Consider the following 17,144-nt stretch of genomic DNA (forward strand, 5'->3'; position numbering starts at 1 on the left):
TGATTCAAAGCTGGAGTTTTCTCTACCTGGAACATTTTAGCTGTTAAGGGAGTTTCCTTTCTGCTGAGAGCAGGTGGTGGGATCAGTTGTTATGAGACTATGCTGAACCTTCCTTGATTTTGGTTTAAACTGGAGTGAGCCAGGCTTGTTATCCCATCCCAATGTTACTCTGACACTGAATTGTTTATAAATTGCAGTATTGAAAGGCGCCTGGTCCCACTTCCTATTCTGCTATTTCAATACTCTGCTTGTGTGCGTCTTACTTGAGTGCTAGATTCAGGCAGCTAGCCGTATTGGTCTGACGCAGTCAAAATTAATAAAAAAAGAATTTCAGAAATAGACTTGAAAGAGAAGTTGCTGAATTACAACTTATTAATAAACTGAAAACTCTGGAGAGACCTGGTCTTAATAGAGATATTGGATTCTTGTCTCATTACACATACTAAAGCTAGTTAGTATGCATACTATCCAATTCTTTTTCCTGCAGGACTAATTGCAGTCATTAACAGTCGTCAACAGCTTTACCATACCCATCTCCTACTACCCTTTTGAGAAAACCCCCACCCAACCCTCCCACTATACATAAGGGTCTGGTGATTTTCAGTGTATCTGAAGAAGTTTGCATGCACACCAAAGGTTATACCCAGGACAATCTTAGTTGGTCTCTAAGGAGCTACTGGACAATTCTTTTTATTTACTTGAGTGCTGCTTTGGTATGCCAAGTTAGGTTTTTATTTAAGTTAGGTCTTTGCTATGTTTTGGATCCTGTTATGCTTGTTTGCATTCAGTAATGAATTTATTTGCTGAATAAAATTTTTGCTGCCTCTGAGGGTTTTTTACTACTCAAAAATTTTACGGCAAACTTGCTCTTGAGGTCATTATGGAGGAGCAAGATCTGTAACCTAAAGCCCTCAACAGCCTCTGCCCTGAAGGACCGTCTCCACCCCCATGGTTTAGTCTGGACACTGAGGTCCTCTTCTGAGGGTCTTCTGCTGGTTCCTTCCCGGCGAGAAGCGAGGGTACATGGAATTAGGCAGAGGGTAAGGAAATGGGCAACATTCTGACATTTAGAAGACAGCTGAAGGCAGCCCTGTATCAGGAGGATTTTAATGTTTAATGTTTCCTCTCCTCTCCAGGGGAACAATGGTTGGACTGGGCAGAAGCGCTGCGTCTGCACAGGGCAGGGGCTTATGGGGCAGTAAGAGGATGGAGTTTGCAGGAAGGAATGGGAGGGGGGACACGACCCCCCACTTTCCAGTGATCCCTCTGGTTGCCTTGAAGGGGTGGCCGAAAATTGGGTGGGAGGGAGAAGCCAAGACAATCCCCACCGGCGCCAAGATGGAGACGTGTCCCCAAAGACTGGTCTACCTAGCTCTACCTAGCTCTCCCCCCCCGGATTGCTGCCCTTCCCTGCCCCAGGGATGTTCCCCCTCCCCACTTCCTCGATTCCCTCCCTCTGTCCCAGAGTCTCCCCTGCACCCAGAGGCCCCGCACCCCTTGGCGCGGCTCACCGCTCGCCCTGCGCCTCCATCTCTCCGTCCAGAAGGGCCCCCCAAGACGAGCAGGGGAGGGACGGGGGTTCTCTATCCAGGCGTCCCTCACTCCCATTAACCCTTTCATGGCCCACCTCTCTCCGCGCGGAACCCACAGCGCCCCAGGGATGCCTAAGCGGGGGAAATGGGGCGAGGGCGCTTCGCTGGGATCCCCTGAATGGGTGGTGAATGGCCCCCCCGCCAAGGCACCCAAGGGGCCAAGGAAAGCCCCCTTCGCAGCACGCACGCAGGGATCCAGGCCCCACGGAAGGCGCTTTGGGGAGCTGGAGGGGTCTCTGGATCCTTTTCTCCCCTCCCCCCGCGACCCCTTTACCTCTTTGTCCTCGCTCCCGATTCTCCTTTCCTTTCCTGCAACATCCACGGAGGGGGGGGGTCCTGCCGCCCCTCCTTCCCTTTCCAAAAGCGCGCGCCCCTAGAGCTATGGAGCAGAGCAGCAATCCGGCGTAGAAGCTCCACTTGCGGACGAAGCAAGCAGTTTGAGAGGGGGGGCTCTCTCCCCTCATTCCAGAAACAGAAGCCGGATTGCGGGGAGGAGGAGCAGAAGGAAAAGGTGCAACATACCGGGGGGTGGTGTTTGAGGGTTTGGGGGCGGCGTGAAAGCAGGTTGTGACGGGAAGCGAGGGAAAGAATTGTTTTTCCCCTCCCCTCTTACTAGGAGAGCGCGGGAGGGGCTGATCCAGGCAATCCAGCTGCAAAGTGGGGTCCCCCCCTACAATGTTTACATTGCAAAATCCTTCCCTCCCCCCCACCCACGCCATGATCTTAGATCCATTCCATGTTTTTGGTATTTGTGCACATTGAGCAGCGGGTTGGCTGTGTTACGGGGAAAATAGGGCTTGGGCTTTTCAACACACACACACCCCAACACAATTCTTCCCTTGTGTCTCCCTCAGAGGCGACACAATGAGGCCAGGAAGAAAGCAAGGCAGCTGTTGATCTGTTTGCACGCAGAGCCCCCCCCCCATGCGAGGAGTGAAGCAGCCCAGAACTAAAGCGCGTTGCAATTTGCACACCCTCAAATAATCGCCCCCCCCCGTCACAGAGAGAGCACCCCAAAAACATCCCCGGTTGCGCCACAAAGTGAGTTGTACATGGAAATCAGCTCAGACTCCATGTTTTGGCAACATGACAAGTCTGTCTGTCAACCGGGATGCCTGAGGATTCCTGCTCCCTGCCTTTTCCTGGCCAGCCTGAGAGATCACTGGAAAGGGCGGATTTCTTGACTCCAGAATCCATCATCGCAGACCCGTTTCATTCAGGCCTAGAGACCTGCTCTTTGGCCCAGTCTGCTTGGATCATGTGGATCATCAATGGGTCATATGGATCATCACTGGATCATCCATGATGTCATACCCATCTCACGGAGGGGGGGGGCTCAGGAAGAATCTCCTGCCGCGTGACTGGGGGAGTCTGGAGGCTGATGGGGGTCAGACAGGGCTGCTGTTTTGCTCTCCTTACTATTTCAGCTCAGGTTTTCCTGGCAGAAGTTACATTTCATCAAGAAATGGGTGCATTCATTGAGGAAACGGGGCTACATTGCAAAGAGGCAAATGTGTATACTTTGTTACCACCCAGTGAGTTGTGTTGCAAAGGCCATTTGCAGAAAGGCTCCTATTGTATCACCTGCGGCTACATGTTTTGATCTTTTTGCGGAAATGTTTTCGTCGGGCTGAGACCATTTAGGGCTTTCAAGGTCAGCACCAACACTTTGAATGGTGATCAGAAACGGATCTAGAGCCAGTGAGGATTTCTTAGGACCCGTGTTCAGGGGCCAGCTGTTCAGCTGCTGTCCAAAACTGAATGTATCCCTTGCCGGAAGTAATCCATAAGCCTCTCATCCTCCGTCTTCTCGGGATGCCATTGCAGCGCGATGCTCCTGCTCTCGGGAGAGGGAGAGGCGTGAGTTGGGTGCGCTCGGCTTGCCAAGGGTTAAATGGAAACGAGCTAGATTCCTAGAGAGGAAAGTAAGACGGGGGGGCAGGGTCCTCCAGAGCGAAAGCCCAATCCCTCCCTTTCCTGCAAGAAGTCGAGGTTGTCCGCAGATGGAAACATTCAGACATGAAATATACCCTGGTCCCTAAAACCTCACTGGTGCAAGGAAGGAAGGAAGGAAGGAAGGAAGGAAGGAAGGGAAGAGAAAGCACTTCCTCTAGCAGGGCAGAATAAAACCTGTGGAACTCCCTCCCACAAGAGGCAGAGGCCACCAATAAAGGTGGTTTAAAAGAGGAGGAGGCCAATCTGTGGTGGAGGAGGAGGAGGACAGGGTGATGGGTGGCTCCTCTGCTCTGTCTCCCCTCTAGGAGGGAGCCCTCTGGCCTGATCCTGCAGGGCTCATTTTCTCCTCCAGTGCTTAGTGTTGGGATGCAGCCAAGGAATTGGGGGCAAATGGCAGCCCCCCAGCTGTGCTGGGCGATCTCCAGCCCTTGGATCAGCATGAAACTGCAACCTGAGCTTCAGAAGCTGGGCATGCACACTCAGCAGAGTAAAGGCACAAGAGAAGTGGCTGGAGAGGCATATGTGAGCAGATTTACAAGCAGTTTATTCAGCACACATCAGGACCAAGGAATCATCTCTGCTCTCCTTCATGTCCAAAGCAAGACAGCACCCCACCCGAGGCACCACTTTAGCTAATGAGGCCTCCTGCTGCTGCCACACCGCCGGAGCACGATTTCTGTTCTCATCCTGAAGCAAAGTTCTTAACCCGAAGTACTATTTCTGGGTTAGCAGAGTCTGTAACCTGAAGCGTCTGTAACGCAAGGTACCACTGTACTCTCATAGAAAGGCGAGTCCTACTTTATTTGCTTTTGAGTGCACACAGATGCACCCGTCTTGCATGCTTGAGTAAAGCAACTCCAGGGCAGGAGGAGAGTAGGGGCCACGTGTAGAGCAAGTCCCACACTGAGGTCAAAAACACACAGAGAAGCAGCAGGACTTCTTCGGTAATAATTTACTGAGCTTTCAAAGCATACAGTTCTCACTGGGTCCCCAGTGAGGCACAAAACTTAGCTCCTGAGAGGAAATCCAGTTTCAGCCGTAAAAAAATAGAGCACACAGGATATCTAAGTCAGGCACACAAACCGGCAGAAGGGAGCAAGGGAGGAAAGAGGCTGGAAGGAGACAGGGCAATGGATGTGTGTCTTTCGCTTCCTGTCTTCTGGGAGGGAAGTCAGCAACTCGGCATATTCAGGGGCTTCACAAAGCAAAGCTTTCTGCCGGCTGCTTCCAGGCAAATGGGCATCCCAGAAACACACACTGTGATCTGTGGTGTGTTGCCATATCAGTTGTTTTTGAAAGGTTATCACGATGTGGTCTAGAAACCAGTTTGGAACAATATATCGCCCAGCTTTAATCCTCACTGACCACCAGCAATCCAGATAAACCCTCACCCCTTCTCTATTGAAAGGTACTTTACATCTTAGATTATAATCACATTGTTTGACATTGCCTTCAATATTTCATTACTATACAGTTTTACACATAAATACCAGAACTTCACATACACAAAATGTGTTCAAGACTGATTTCCTGCCGAGTTCATTTCTGTGAAGAAAAGAGTGGACTCTGAGAGGAAGATGTCCCACACTCCAGACACCAAAATGGGATCTTCCATGTGAGAGTCCCTGGATGTTCCTTAAACACTCCATTGTAAATAAAGCACTTTTGCAATCTTTTCATTTAAACTGCTTCTCCTCTCTGAGTTTGTGGATGGTTTGAAGGGTTTCAATTCCTAAAGTTCTTCCTGTCTTGAGTCTGTTGATTTAGAACTTCCACTAGGACTCAACCTCTATCTACTTTCCTGATATTTATAAGGTTTGTGTTTTGTGTGAGTTTGTTGACATAAATCAAGGGTTCCTCTCTGACTGAAGCTCCTTCCACAGTCCATACATTTAAATGGTTTCTCCGCTGTGTGTCTGCTGATGTCTTCTAAGGGTTCCACTCTGACTGAAGCTCTTTTCACACTCCATGCATTTAAATGGTTTCTCCCCTGTGTGAGTCCGTTGATGTCCTCTAAGGTTTCCATTATCACTAAAGCTCTTTCCACACTCTATACATTTATATGGTTTCTCCCCTGTGTGAGTCTGTTGATGTCTTCTAAGGCTTCCATTATCACTAAAGCTCTTTCCACACTCTATACATTTATATGGTTTCTCCCCTGTGTGAGTCCGTTGATGTCTTCTAAGGCTTCCATTATCACTAAATCTCATTCCGCACTCTATACATTTATATTGTTTCTCCCCTGTGTGAGTCCGTTGATGTCTTCTAAGGTTTCCATTATCACTGAAGCTCATTCCGCACTCTATACATTTATATGGTTTCTCCCCTGTGTGAGTCCGCTGGTGTAATTTAAAGTATCCATTATCACTAAAGCTCTTTCCACACTCTATACATTTATATGGTTTCTCCCCTGTGTGAGTCCGCTGGTGTAATTTAAAGTATCCATTACTACTGAAGCACTTTCCACACTCCAGGCATTTAAATGGTTTCTCCCCTGTGTGAGTCCGTTGATGTCCTCTAAGGTTTCCATTATCACTAAAGCTCTTTCCACACTCTATACATTTATATGGTTTCTCCCCTGTGTGAGTCCGTTGATGTCTTCTAAGGCTTCCATTATCACTAAATCTCATTCCGCACTCTATACATTTATATTGTTTCTCCCCTGTGTGAGTCCGTTGATGTCTTCTAAGGTTTCCATTATCACTGAAGCTCATTCCGCACTCTATACATTTATATGGTTTCTCCCCTGTGTGAGTCCGTTGATGTCTTCTAAGGCTTCCATTAACACTAAAGCTCATTCCGCACTCTATACATTTATATGGTTTCTCCCCTGTGTGAGTCTGCTGGTGTAATTTAAAGTATCCATTACGACTGAAGCACTTTCCGCACTCTATACATTTATATGGTTTCTCCCCTGTGTGAATCCGCTGGTGTAATTTAAGGTCTCCATTCTGACTGAAGCACTTTCCGCACTCCAGGCATTTAAATGGTTTCTCCCCTGTGTGAGTCCGTTGATGGGATCTAAGGTGTCCATTCTGACTGAAGCTCATTCCGCACTCTATACATTTATATGGTTTCTCCCCTGTGTGAATCCGCTGGTGTAATTTAAGGTTTCCATTCTCACTGAAGCACATTCCGCACTCCAGGCATTTATATGGTTTCTCCCCTGTGTGAGTCCGTTGATGTCTTCTAAGGTTTCCATTACCAGTAAAGGTCTTTCCGCACTCCAGGCATTTAAATGGTTTCTCCCCTGTGTGAGTCCCCTGATGTGTTCTAAGGTTTCCACTATCAGTGAAACGTTTCCCACACTCCATACCTTTAAATGGTTTCTCCCCTGTTGGAGGTCATTGATGTGAACTATGTGTGCTCATTCAATGAACATAGTCCACATTTCACACATTTTAATTTCTATTCCTAATGGGGGGGGGAGGTGACCCATCCCCTGGAGTTCTGACTGCCTTCTCCATCTCCTTCTTCAGAGTGGGAGGAAAGGGAATCCTGTTTTGGTTTCAAGGAAGAGAACTAAGGGAAAGAGAACAAATCAAGTTCCATTAGCACCTTCTCCTATATTTCAATGTCTCCTACATTCCCTCAACTCCTACCCATGTTCCCATTTTTTAGGAAGTGAAGTTGCAATGTCATCAAATGATAATAATTCATGAGCAACTATCAAAATCCTCAACCAATGTTCATAAAGCAGCTTGATTTTTTAAAGAATGATGTCCTGTCTGATCTCGTGCCCATCTTCTGAGGCAGGACTATCCTAAAATGACACAGAAAAGCAGGATATTCAAGGCCAAATGATAAACTGTACTTAGTGGAATATGTAGTACCTTGAAAATGTAGTATTGATTCACTAATGGACTGAGGTTGTGTTATTTCTGGGGACATGAATTTGTTCCTGTTCTGTCTTAAATATCATAATCATACGATGTCATGGGGTGTTAGGGGAGCGGTAGTTCCTTTGGTGGGGGAAATGTCATGCACCTTATGGGGTAATTTATCCACCATTGGTCCCCACCCTGCAGTCAGCTCTCACCTGTGGCTTCCAGAAGCTGTCAGCATGCAACAGAGGCCACAATCCCAGGAACGGCTTCAATCGGCCGGCTAAACCAGGTGAGGATAGCTGATGGGTCTCAAATCCTTGGTTTATTAGGGAATTCTGCTGCAGGTGAAGGCAGGCCCTGGTGGATGGAGAGGATGAGAACAACACTGAATCCCACAGTCAAGAAAGCAGATTCTGCCCCTGCTGCAGAGGAAAGTGAAGGGCAGATGGGGCTCGTCAACCAGGAAGGAAGCCCATCGAGAAGGAAAACTCTGGTTGTAATACTTTGCTGCCTCGTGAGTTATCTTCAGAAGAAGAAAAGGCTATGGAGGAAAACCTAGACAAATCCAGAGTGGAGTCTCTAAGATAGTTACATGGTGTCCTGCACACCTCCTTCCAGCCACTCTTGCAGCCAAGCTGGTGCCTAACGTACTGCTCTGCTTTCCTTGGGACCATATAAGCAAGGCTGAGAAGGGTGTCTTGTTGTCTAGGCAGCCCAGGGCCCCCAAACACACTGCCCAGGCTTGTAGTGCTGCTAACACATCAGTTTCAGGGGGAGCGATGAACTCAGATCTGTGTATCAGAATCTCTCCAATGTGGAATATGTAAAACAGAAGCACTATTTACATCATACATCAATTAAAAAGTATTCAGAATATTTGTCTTTTGAAGAAAAGGCCACCAAGTATCCGATGGCCCCTTCAAAGCTAATGAAAGTCTTGTGCCTGGAGCTTTTGGGGGTGCAGGACCAGGAAAGCTTCTGCCACCATTATCCTTCCAATTGGGATTTAGGCCTCATCATGCAACAGAAACTGCCCTGGTTGTGCTCGTTGATAATCTCGGATGCGCTAGAGTCTGAGGGGAAAGCTATTTCCTGGTTCTGCTAGATCTCTCAGTGGCTTTGGAGACCTTTGGCCATGGTGTCCTTCTGGACCCTCGAGGAGAGCTGGGGAAATGGTTATGCAGTGCTTCCGCTCCTTCCTCCTGGGCCATGTCCAGAAATTGATGTTGGGGCATGGGTGTTCAGACCCCTGGGCTCTCACTTGTGGGGTGCCTCAGGGCTCCGTCCTCTCCCCCATGCTTTTTAATATCTATATGAAGCTGGTGGGAGAGATCATCAGGGGTTTGGGCTGGGTGTTCACCAGTATGTGGGTGATACCCAGCTCTTCTTCTCATTTAAATTGGAACCAGTGAAGGTGGTGAATGCCCTGTGTTGGTGCCTGGAGGTGGTTTGAGGATGGATGGCGGCTAACAGATTGAGGTTGAATCCTGACAAGACAGAAGTACTGTCCCTGGGGAACAAGGGGTGGGCAGGTGTGGGGGACCCCCTGGTCCTGAATGGGGTAACTGTGGCCCTAAAGGACCAGGTGCACAGCCTAGTGGTCATTTTGGACTCACAGCTGACCATGGAGGCGCAGCTCAATTCTGTGTCCAGGGCAGCTGTCTAGCAGCTCCATCTGGAACGCAGGCTGAGACCCTCCTTCCCCGCACACTGTCTCGCCAGAGTGGTGCATGCTCTGGTTGTTTCCGGCTTGGACTACTGCTATGTGGTCTACATGGGGCTACCTTAGAAGGTGACCCCAAACTGCAACTGAATGGGAGCAGCCACCGAGACCACATATCACTGCTCCTAAAGGATCTTTCCTGGCTCCCAGCACATTTTCAAGCACAATTCAAATTGTTAGTGCTGATCTTTAAATTGTCATGGTTGCATTTTCCAGGCATAGAAAAATATTGATCTAATGCAGGCTTCCTGAAACTTGGCAGTTTCCTTTCTGCTGAGAGCTGGTGGTGGGATAAGTTGCGATGAGGTTATGAAGAACCTTTCTTGTTTTGGGGAACCAGATGAAGCTGGTTTAAACTGGAGTGAGCCAGGCTTGTTATCCAGTCCCAAGGTTACTCTGACATTTAATAGAATATAAATTACAAGGCCGACTTCCGGACTTCCGGTCGGCGCCAGCGTTTAATGGCGGTCTCCTGCTGAGCTCCGCTCAGGGAGACTACTCCGTGAGTTCGGGTCCGACCGCTACGGCGAAGCGGGGACCCCTAAAATCACAGGCGCGGAAGCCTGTGAACAAGGAGACTCGGTGGGCACCTGAAGCGCCCCCCGTTACTGTGAAGGAGCCTTTTTAAAGGCTCCGGAGCGGCATCGGGTGAGAGCACGGTGCTGAGAGTCGCTACCCAGCCCGTGGAGTGAAGCCGCGTCGCCATAACGGAGAGCGCCGATTCCTTCCTGACATTTGGATTTACAAATTACCCGTGAGTAAGATTGGGAAACCGTCGGGATTTAAAGCAAGAAAGTTAAAAATTTGGCTGAAAACGGGAAAGAGCTAAAATAAGGAAGTCTGCCTTTCCCGGACTGCATGACAGCGAAAGCAATGACATACAAGCTGCAATTGGACGAAAGATAATTTGACTACTATTTAACCCAGACATTGAATTTGAACCTCCCCCCTTAGCAGCAGGAGCGGGGGAAAAAATTTGAACTTGTATTACCTGTCGGAAAGAGGTAAAAGGAAAAAGATTTTTCTGCTGTTTTAAACCCTTGGGAAAGGACTGCTTTAAAAGAAGAGCAAGTCACCGGGACTGGAAACTGTCATCTGAGATTAGATACAAAGTTGGTGCATTGTGAGTTTGATACAAAGTTGGAACTTTATTTGCTATTGTTGGGAGTTTGGCTGAGGATACAAACTGACAGCTCTTTTAGTGGAAAGTTACTGGAAGAGTTGTAGCCATCTTTTTTCTTTTGTTTCTCTGTACCTTGAACTGTGAGCTGCTCCCTCTAGAGGGTTGAGGGAAAATTTAAGTGTGTAAAGAGCAAGTCAGTGGAGTTTTCCATCTGGAAATAATTCCTGTGGGAACGACCTTGGGACATGAGTGGCCAAGAAGATGAGATGAAAACAAGAGCTAAAACAAAAATTGCACAAAAGAAAAGAGGTTCTATATCAGGCTTAGCCCTTGCAGGTGCAGAAGGGCAGGAAAAAGGGATGGAAACAGTGACACAAGCATTATTAAAAATTAATGAGTCCTTAGAAGCTTTGACTAAGCAAGGCACAGAAAATTCCAAACAATTAACAGAGCTATCAGAGAAGCTAGATTTGAATACTAAAAGTGTTGCATCCAATACAGAGACTATAAATAAACTAATTGAAGAAAATGTTGCAATTCGTAAGACTGCTGAAGAGGCAAAAACCATAGCAGAATCTACACAAGTAAAGTTAGAACCAGTTTGTAAAAAACTGGAGGAGCATGAGGCGGCCCTGTCTTTAATGGAACTTCAGAGAAAGGAGAGGAATTTGAGATTGAGAGCTGTCCCAGAAAGTGAACAGGACAATTTGGCAGAGTTCCTCACAAAAGAATTCTCGGAATTTTGGCAAGTAAGTTTGAAAGAGGAGGAATTCAAGATAGTTACGGCCTTCAGACTGGGCAGAAGACAAAATAGAAAGAATCCAAGGGACTGCCTGATAACTTTGAGATCTAAGGAGGAGAGAGACAAAATATTAAATTTACAATATCAAAGATCTCTGGAGATTGAAAATTCTTTTGTGCAGATCTACAAGGATATTCCTAAATATATCTTGGAAGCGAGAACTTATTACAAGGACCTGACCACTTTGTTGAAGAAGAATAACATAATATACAGATGGGAGTACCCACAAGGCTTGTCTTTTAATTACAAAGGGAAAAAACCAAAATAAAAACAGTGCAAGATAAAGAACAGTTTCTGGAAAGAAACCAAGAGGACCTCGTGAAGGAAGTGGTGGACCTGACTACTGAGGCAAAGGACTTAGCGGATATTTCGAACTTGACATTTGGACTTCAAACTCCTACAAAGGAAGAACAACTGCTGGGGGCTGTTGGAGGAGCAACCAAGTAAACAACAAGATGGCCCTACAATTTTTAAGTTGGAATTGTAATGGTTTGAACCTTCCCAGAAAAAGACGTGAGGTTTTTCATATTTTAAAAAAAGAACAATTGGACTTGATTTGTTTGCAAGAAACCCACGTGACTAGAATACACAGAAAATTACTTGTCAACAAAAGACTGGGACAGGAATTTATTTCATCAGACAAAGTGAAAAAAAGAGGAGTGGTGATTTATGCCAAGGAAAAATTGGCCCCTAAGTTGATGTTTAAAGACGAACAAGGAAGATACCTGGCAATTGAAATACAAGTCCAAGGAGAAAAATTATTGATAATCGGGATTTACGCTCCGAATGAAGGGAAGTCAGAGTTCTTCAAGAAATTACATGGGACATTAATGGACTATTTGGATTACAATGTAATTATGATGGGAGACATGAATGGAGTGGTCTCTACAAATATGGACAAAGCACTAAGACAGGTGGTTTCTAAGGATGGGAGACTACCTAAGGCTTTTTTTGAAATGACAGATAATATGGACTTGATCGACATTTGGAGAACAAGAAACCCTCTGGAGAGAGAGGGAACTTTTTTCTCTGAAGCAAAAATGACTTGGACCAGAATCGACTAAATCTGGGTAACTAGTGGGATGGCACCCAAGATAAAAAAAGTGGAAATCTGCCCAAAGACTTGCTCCGACCATAACGCTGTAAAGATGGAAATGAACATAACAACAGCTGGTTCCTTCAGATGGAGGATGAATGACTCCCTATTTAGAGATGAAGAGGTGTACAGAAAGGCCCAGAAAACTATTAAGGACTATTTTGAGATAAATCTGAAAACAGAGGTGGAGAAAAGAACAATTTGGGACGCAAGTAAAGCCGTTATGAGAGGATTCTTGATACAGCAGAATACTTTAAAAAAGAAGAGACAGAATGAAAAGAAAGGTAAGATTTTGGAAAGAATAAAAGAAGGTGAAAAGAAATTGAGATCAAAGCCAAAGTCTCATGAAATTTTAAGAGAAATAAAGTTCTACCAGAGACAATATATGGAATTGATGAACCAGGAGATAGAATGGAAAATAAAACAAATGAGACAAAAGACATTTGAATCGGCAGATAAATGTGGGAAACTTCTGGCATGGCAATTGAAGAAAAGGCAAAAGTTGAATATGGTTACAAGCTTAGAGGTTGAAGGAAAGAACATTTTCAGGCCAAACGAGATTAGAAACTGCTTTCAGAGTTATTTCAGAAAACTTTATGCACAAGGGCCGGTGGACGAAAAAGAGATAGAAGATTTTCTTTAAAAATATGGATTACAAAAAATATCTGAACAAAGTAAAGTGACTTTGAATCAGAAAATAACTGAGCAAGAGATAGAGGGAGCCATTCAAAATATGAAATTGGGAAAATCTCCAGGACCAGATGGCTTGACTTCCAGATACTACAAAGTTTTGAAAGATTGGTTGATACAACCGTTTAAGGAAGTCTGCAATGAAATTTTAGAGGGGAAGAAGGCACCTGAATCGTGGAAAGAAGCATACATTACACTTATACCAAAATCTGAGACTGATAAGAACCAGATTAAGAACTACCGCCCTATATCATTGCTTAATGTGGATTATAAAATTTTTGCAGACATTTTGGCAAAAAGATTGAAGAGGGTTTTGGTGGGTGAGATTCATAAAGACCAGGCTGGCTTTCTCCCGGGAAGACACTTATCTGACAATGTGAGAAATATAATAGACATTATGGAGTTGCTTGAAAACAATATTAATACGAAGGCAGCATTAATATTTGTGGACGCTGAGAAAGCCTTTGACAATATCTCTTGGAGTTTTATGAAAAAGAATATAAGTTGAGAGCGTTTGCAGATGACCTAGTATTAACTTTACAAGAGCCAGACACTAGTACGAAAAGAGTTTTGGAGATAATACAAGTTTTTGGTCGAGTAGCAGGTTTTAAGCTAAATAAACAAAAAACAAAGGTACTGGGGAAAAATTTAACAGTAGAGGAAAGAGAGAAGTTTCAGAATGAAACTGGATTAATGGTAGCAAATAAAGTGAAATATCTAGGGGTTAATTTAACAACTAAGAATGTGAACTTATTTAAAGACAACTATGAGAAATGTTGGACAGAAATTAAGAAAGATTTGGAAATATGGTCGAATTTGAGACTTTCCTTGTTAGGCCGAATTGCTGTTATTAAGATGAATGTTTTGCCAAGAATGCTGTTTTTGTTTCAAACATTGCAGATTGTGGACAGAATGGACTGTTTCAAGAAGTGGCAGAAAGATATATCGAGATTTGTCTGGCAGGGCAAAAAGCCCAGAATAAAATTCAAGATATTAACTGATGCAAAAGAAAGAGGGGGGTTTGCCCTGCCGGACTTAAAACTGTACTATGAAGCAGCAGCTTTTTGCTGGCTGAAAGACTGGCTACTTCTTGAGAATACAGACATTTTGGACTTAGAAGGGTTCAATAATAGATTTGGTTGGCATGCATATATATGGTATGACAAGGTAAAAATTCATAAAAGTTTCAAAAACCATATTGTTAGGAAAGCATTATACAGTGTTTGGATTCGTTATAAAGATCTGTTGGAAAATAAAACCCCTAGGTGGTTGTCACCAATGGAGGCCAAGGAAGTTAAAAAACTTAATATGGAATCTAAATGGCCAAAATATTGGGAAATTGTAGAACAAGAAGGTGGAAATGTGAAATTACAGAGTTATGAGAAATTGAAGTTTAAAGTAAGAGACTGGCTTCATTATTACCAGATAAATGAAGTTTTTAAACAGGACAGGAAAATCGGCTTCCAGGTGGAGAAGTCAAAGTTAGAAACAGAATTGTTAGAACCTAATACTAAGAATCTGTCTAGAATGTACAATTTGCTGCTGAAATGGAATACACAGGATGAAACGGTTAAATCAGCTATGATTAAATGGGCACAGGACATTGGTCATGACATTATGTTTGCTGACTGGGAACAGTTATGGACCACCGGTATAAAATTCACGGCATGTAATGCCTTAAGAGAGAATATTATGAAAATGATTTATAGGTGGTACACGACCCCAGTCAAGCTTGCAAAAATTTATCATTTGCCCAATAACAAATGCTGGAAATGTAATGAAACTGAAGGTACTTTCTATCACCTTTGGTGGACGTGCCCAAGGATTAAGGTCTTCTGGGAAACGATATATAATGAAATTAAGAAGGTGCTTAAGTGTACCTTTCACAAAAAACCAGAGGCTTTTCTCCTGGGCATAGTAGGCCAATTGGTGTCAAAGAAAGACAGGACGTTCTTTATGTATGCTACAACAGCAGCAAGAGTTCTACTAGCAAAGTATTGGAAGATACAAGAACTACCCACGCTGGAAGAGTGGCAGACGAAGGTGATTGAATATATGGGACTAGCAGAGATGACGAGCAGAATCCGTGACCAAGGGAAAGAGACGGTGGAGGAAGACTGGAATAAATTTAAATTTTATCTTAAAAACTCTTGCAAAATTACTGAGTGTTAAAATGTCATGGGTAAAGCATAGCAGATTTGCAGCGATAAATGATCGGACAAGAGGAAAGAAAAGGGTTAAAGAAAGGAATTTATAAGTAATTCAGATCAGGGGTTGCTGAAAAAAGTTTAAAACAGGGATGCAGAAAAGGGAGGCATGGGGAAGTCCTTGAAATTGGGTATACGAAAAAAATTTATGAAACTATACATGTTTATATGTTTGTTTGTCAGTGTTTGTTGTTTGTATTGTCTTATATCATATGTTGAAAAACCAATAAAAATTTTATTAAAAAAACACATCAAATGATAATAATTCATGAGCAACTATCAAAATCCTCAACCAATGTTCATAAAGCAGCTTGATTTTTTAAAGAATGATGTCCTGTCTGATCTCGTGCCCATCTTCTGAGGCAGGACTATCCTAAAATGACACAGAAAAGCAGGATATTCAAGGCCAAATGATAAACTGTACTTAGTGGAATATGTAGTACCTTGAAAATGTAGTATTGATTCACTAATGGACTGAGGTTGTGTTATTTCTGGGGACATGAATTTGTTCCTGTTCTGTCTTAAATATCATAATCATACGATGTCATGGGGTGTTAGGGGAGCGGTAGTTCCTTTGGTGGGGGAAATGTCATGCACCTTATGGGGTAATTTATCCACCATTGGTCCCCACCCTGCAGTCAGCTCTCACCTGTGGCTTCCAGAAGCTGTCAGCATGCAACAGAGGCCACAATCCCAGGAACGGCTTCAATCGGCCGGCTAAACCAGGTGAGGATAGCTGATGGGTCTCAAATCCTTGGTTTATTAGGGAATTCTGCTGCAGGTGAAGGCAGGCCCTGGTGGATGGAGAGGATGAGAACAACACTGAATCCCACAGTCAAGAAAGCAGATTCTGCCCCTGCTGCAGAGGAAAGTGAAGGGCAGATGGGGCTCGTCAACCAGGGAAGGAAGCCCATCGAGAAGGAAAACTCTGGTCGTAATACTTTGCTGCCTCGTGAGTTATCTTCAGGAGAAGAAAAGGCTATGGAGGAAAACCTACACAAATCCAGAGTGGAGTCTCTAAGATAGTTACATGGTGTCCTGCACACCTCCTTCCAGCCACTCTTGCAGCCAAGCTGGTGCCTAACGTACTGCTCTGCTTTCCTTGGGACCATATAAGCAAGGCTGAGAAGGGTGTCTTGTTGTCTAGGCAGCCCAGGGCCCCCAAACACACTGCCCAGGCTTGTAGTGCTGCTAACACATCAGTTTCAGGGGGAGCGATGAACTCAGATCTGTGTATCAGAATCTCTCCAATGTGGAATATGTAAAACAGAAGCACTATTTACATCATACATCAATTAAAAAGTATTCAGAATATTTGTCTTTTGAAGAAAAGGCCACCAAGTATCCGATGGCCCCTTCAAAGCTAATGAAAGTCTTGTGCCTGGAGCTTTTGGGGGTGCAGGACCAGGAAAGCTTCTGCCACCATTATCCTTCCAATTGGGATTTAGGCCTCATCATGCAACAGAAACTGCCCTGGTTGTGCTCGTTGATAATCTCGGATGCGCTAGAGTCTGAGGGGAAAGCTATTTCCTGGTTCTGCTAGATCTCTCAGTGGCTTTGGAGACCTTTGGCCATGGTGTCCTTCTGGACCCTCGAGGAGAGCTGGGGAAATGGTTATGCAGTGCTTCCGCTCCTTCCTCCTGGGCCATGTCCAGAAATTGATGTTGGGGCATGGGTGTTCAGACCCCTGGGCTCTCACTTGTGGGGTGCCTCAGGGCTCCGTCCTCTCCCCCATGCTTTTTAATATCTATATGAAGCTGGTGGGAGAGATCATCAGGGGTTTGGGCTGGGTGTTCACCAGTATGTGGGTGATACCCAGCTCTTCTTCTCATTTAAATTGGAACCAGTGAAGGTGGTGAATGCCCTGTGTTGGTGCCTGGAGGTGGTTTGAGGATGGGTGGCGGCTAACAGATTGAGGTTGAATCCTGACAAGACAGAAGTACTGTCCCTGGGGAACAAGGGGTGGGCAGGTGTGGGGGACCCCCTGGTCCTGAATGGGGTAACTGTGGCCCTAAAGGACCAGGTGCACAGCCTAGTGGTCATTTTGGACTCACAGCTGACCATGGAGGCGCAGCTCAATTCTGTGTCCAGGGCAGCTGTCTAGCAGCTCCATCTGGAACACAGGCTG

At 45.1% G+C, this 17,144-nt stretch overlaps 3 protein-coding genes across 6 annotated transcripts in view; 1 reads left to right on the forward strand and 2 right to left on the reverse strand.

Annotated features, from left to right (window-relative positions):
• LOC128421739 (zinc finger protein 665-like) overlaps positions 1–7,752 on the reverse strand; it is a 127,350-nt gene extending 119,598 nt beyond the window's left edge. The window contains exon 1 of one of the 2 annotated variants that reach the window (XM_053404904.1): positions 7,588–7,752. The gene's annotated coding sequence lies outside the window, so the exon portion shown is untranslated. Of the gene's footprint in view, positions 1–1,866; positions 1,934–7,587 lie in introns of those variants that run through there. The other variant, XM_053404903.1, reaches the window with a different exon arrangement.
• The window catches only part of LOC128421706 (zinc finger protein 883-like), a 268,891-nt gene that overhangs the window by 59,461 nt on the left and 192,286 nt on the right, over positions 1–17,144 (forward strand). The window lies entirely within an intron of this gene.
• Positions 5,294–17,144, reverse strand: part of LOC128421734 (zinc finger protein 665-like) — a 104,788-nt gene continuing 92,937 nt past the window's right edge. The window contains exon 2 of the mRNA XM_053404897.1: positions 5,294–7,070. Coding sequence (XP_053260872.1) covers positions 5,441–6,862 — 1,422 coding nt within the window. The 5' untranslated portion in view covers positions 6,863–7,070 and the 3' untranslated portion in view covers positions 5,294–5,440. The remainder of the gene's footprint in view (positions 7,071–17,144) is intronic.

This window comes from Podarcis raffonei, chromosome 10 (genome assembly GCF_027172205.1).
Source record: "Podarcis raffonei isolate rPodRaf1 chromosome 10, rPodRaf1.pri, whole genome shotgun sequence".
NCBI lineage: Eukaryota > Metazoa > Chordata > Lepidosauria > Squamata > Lacertidae > Podarcis > Podarcis raffonei.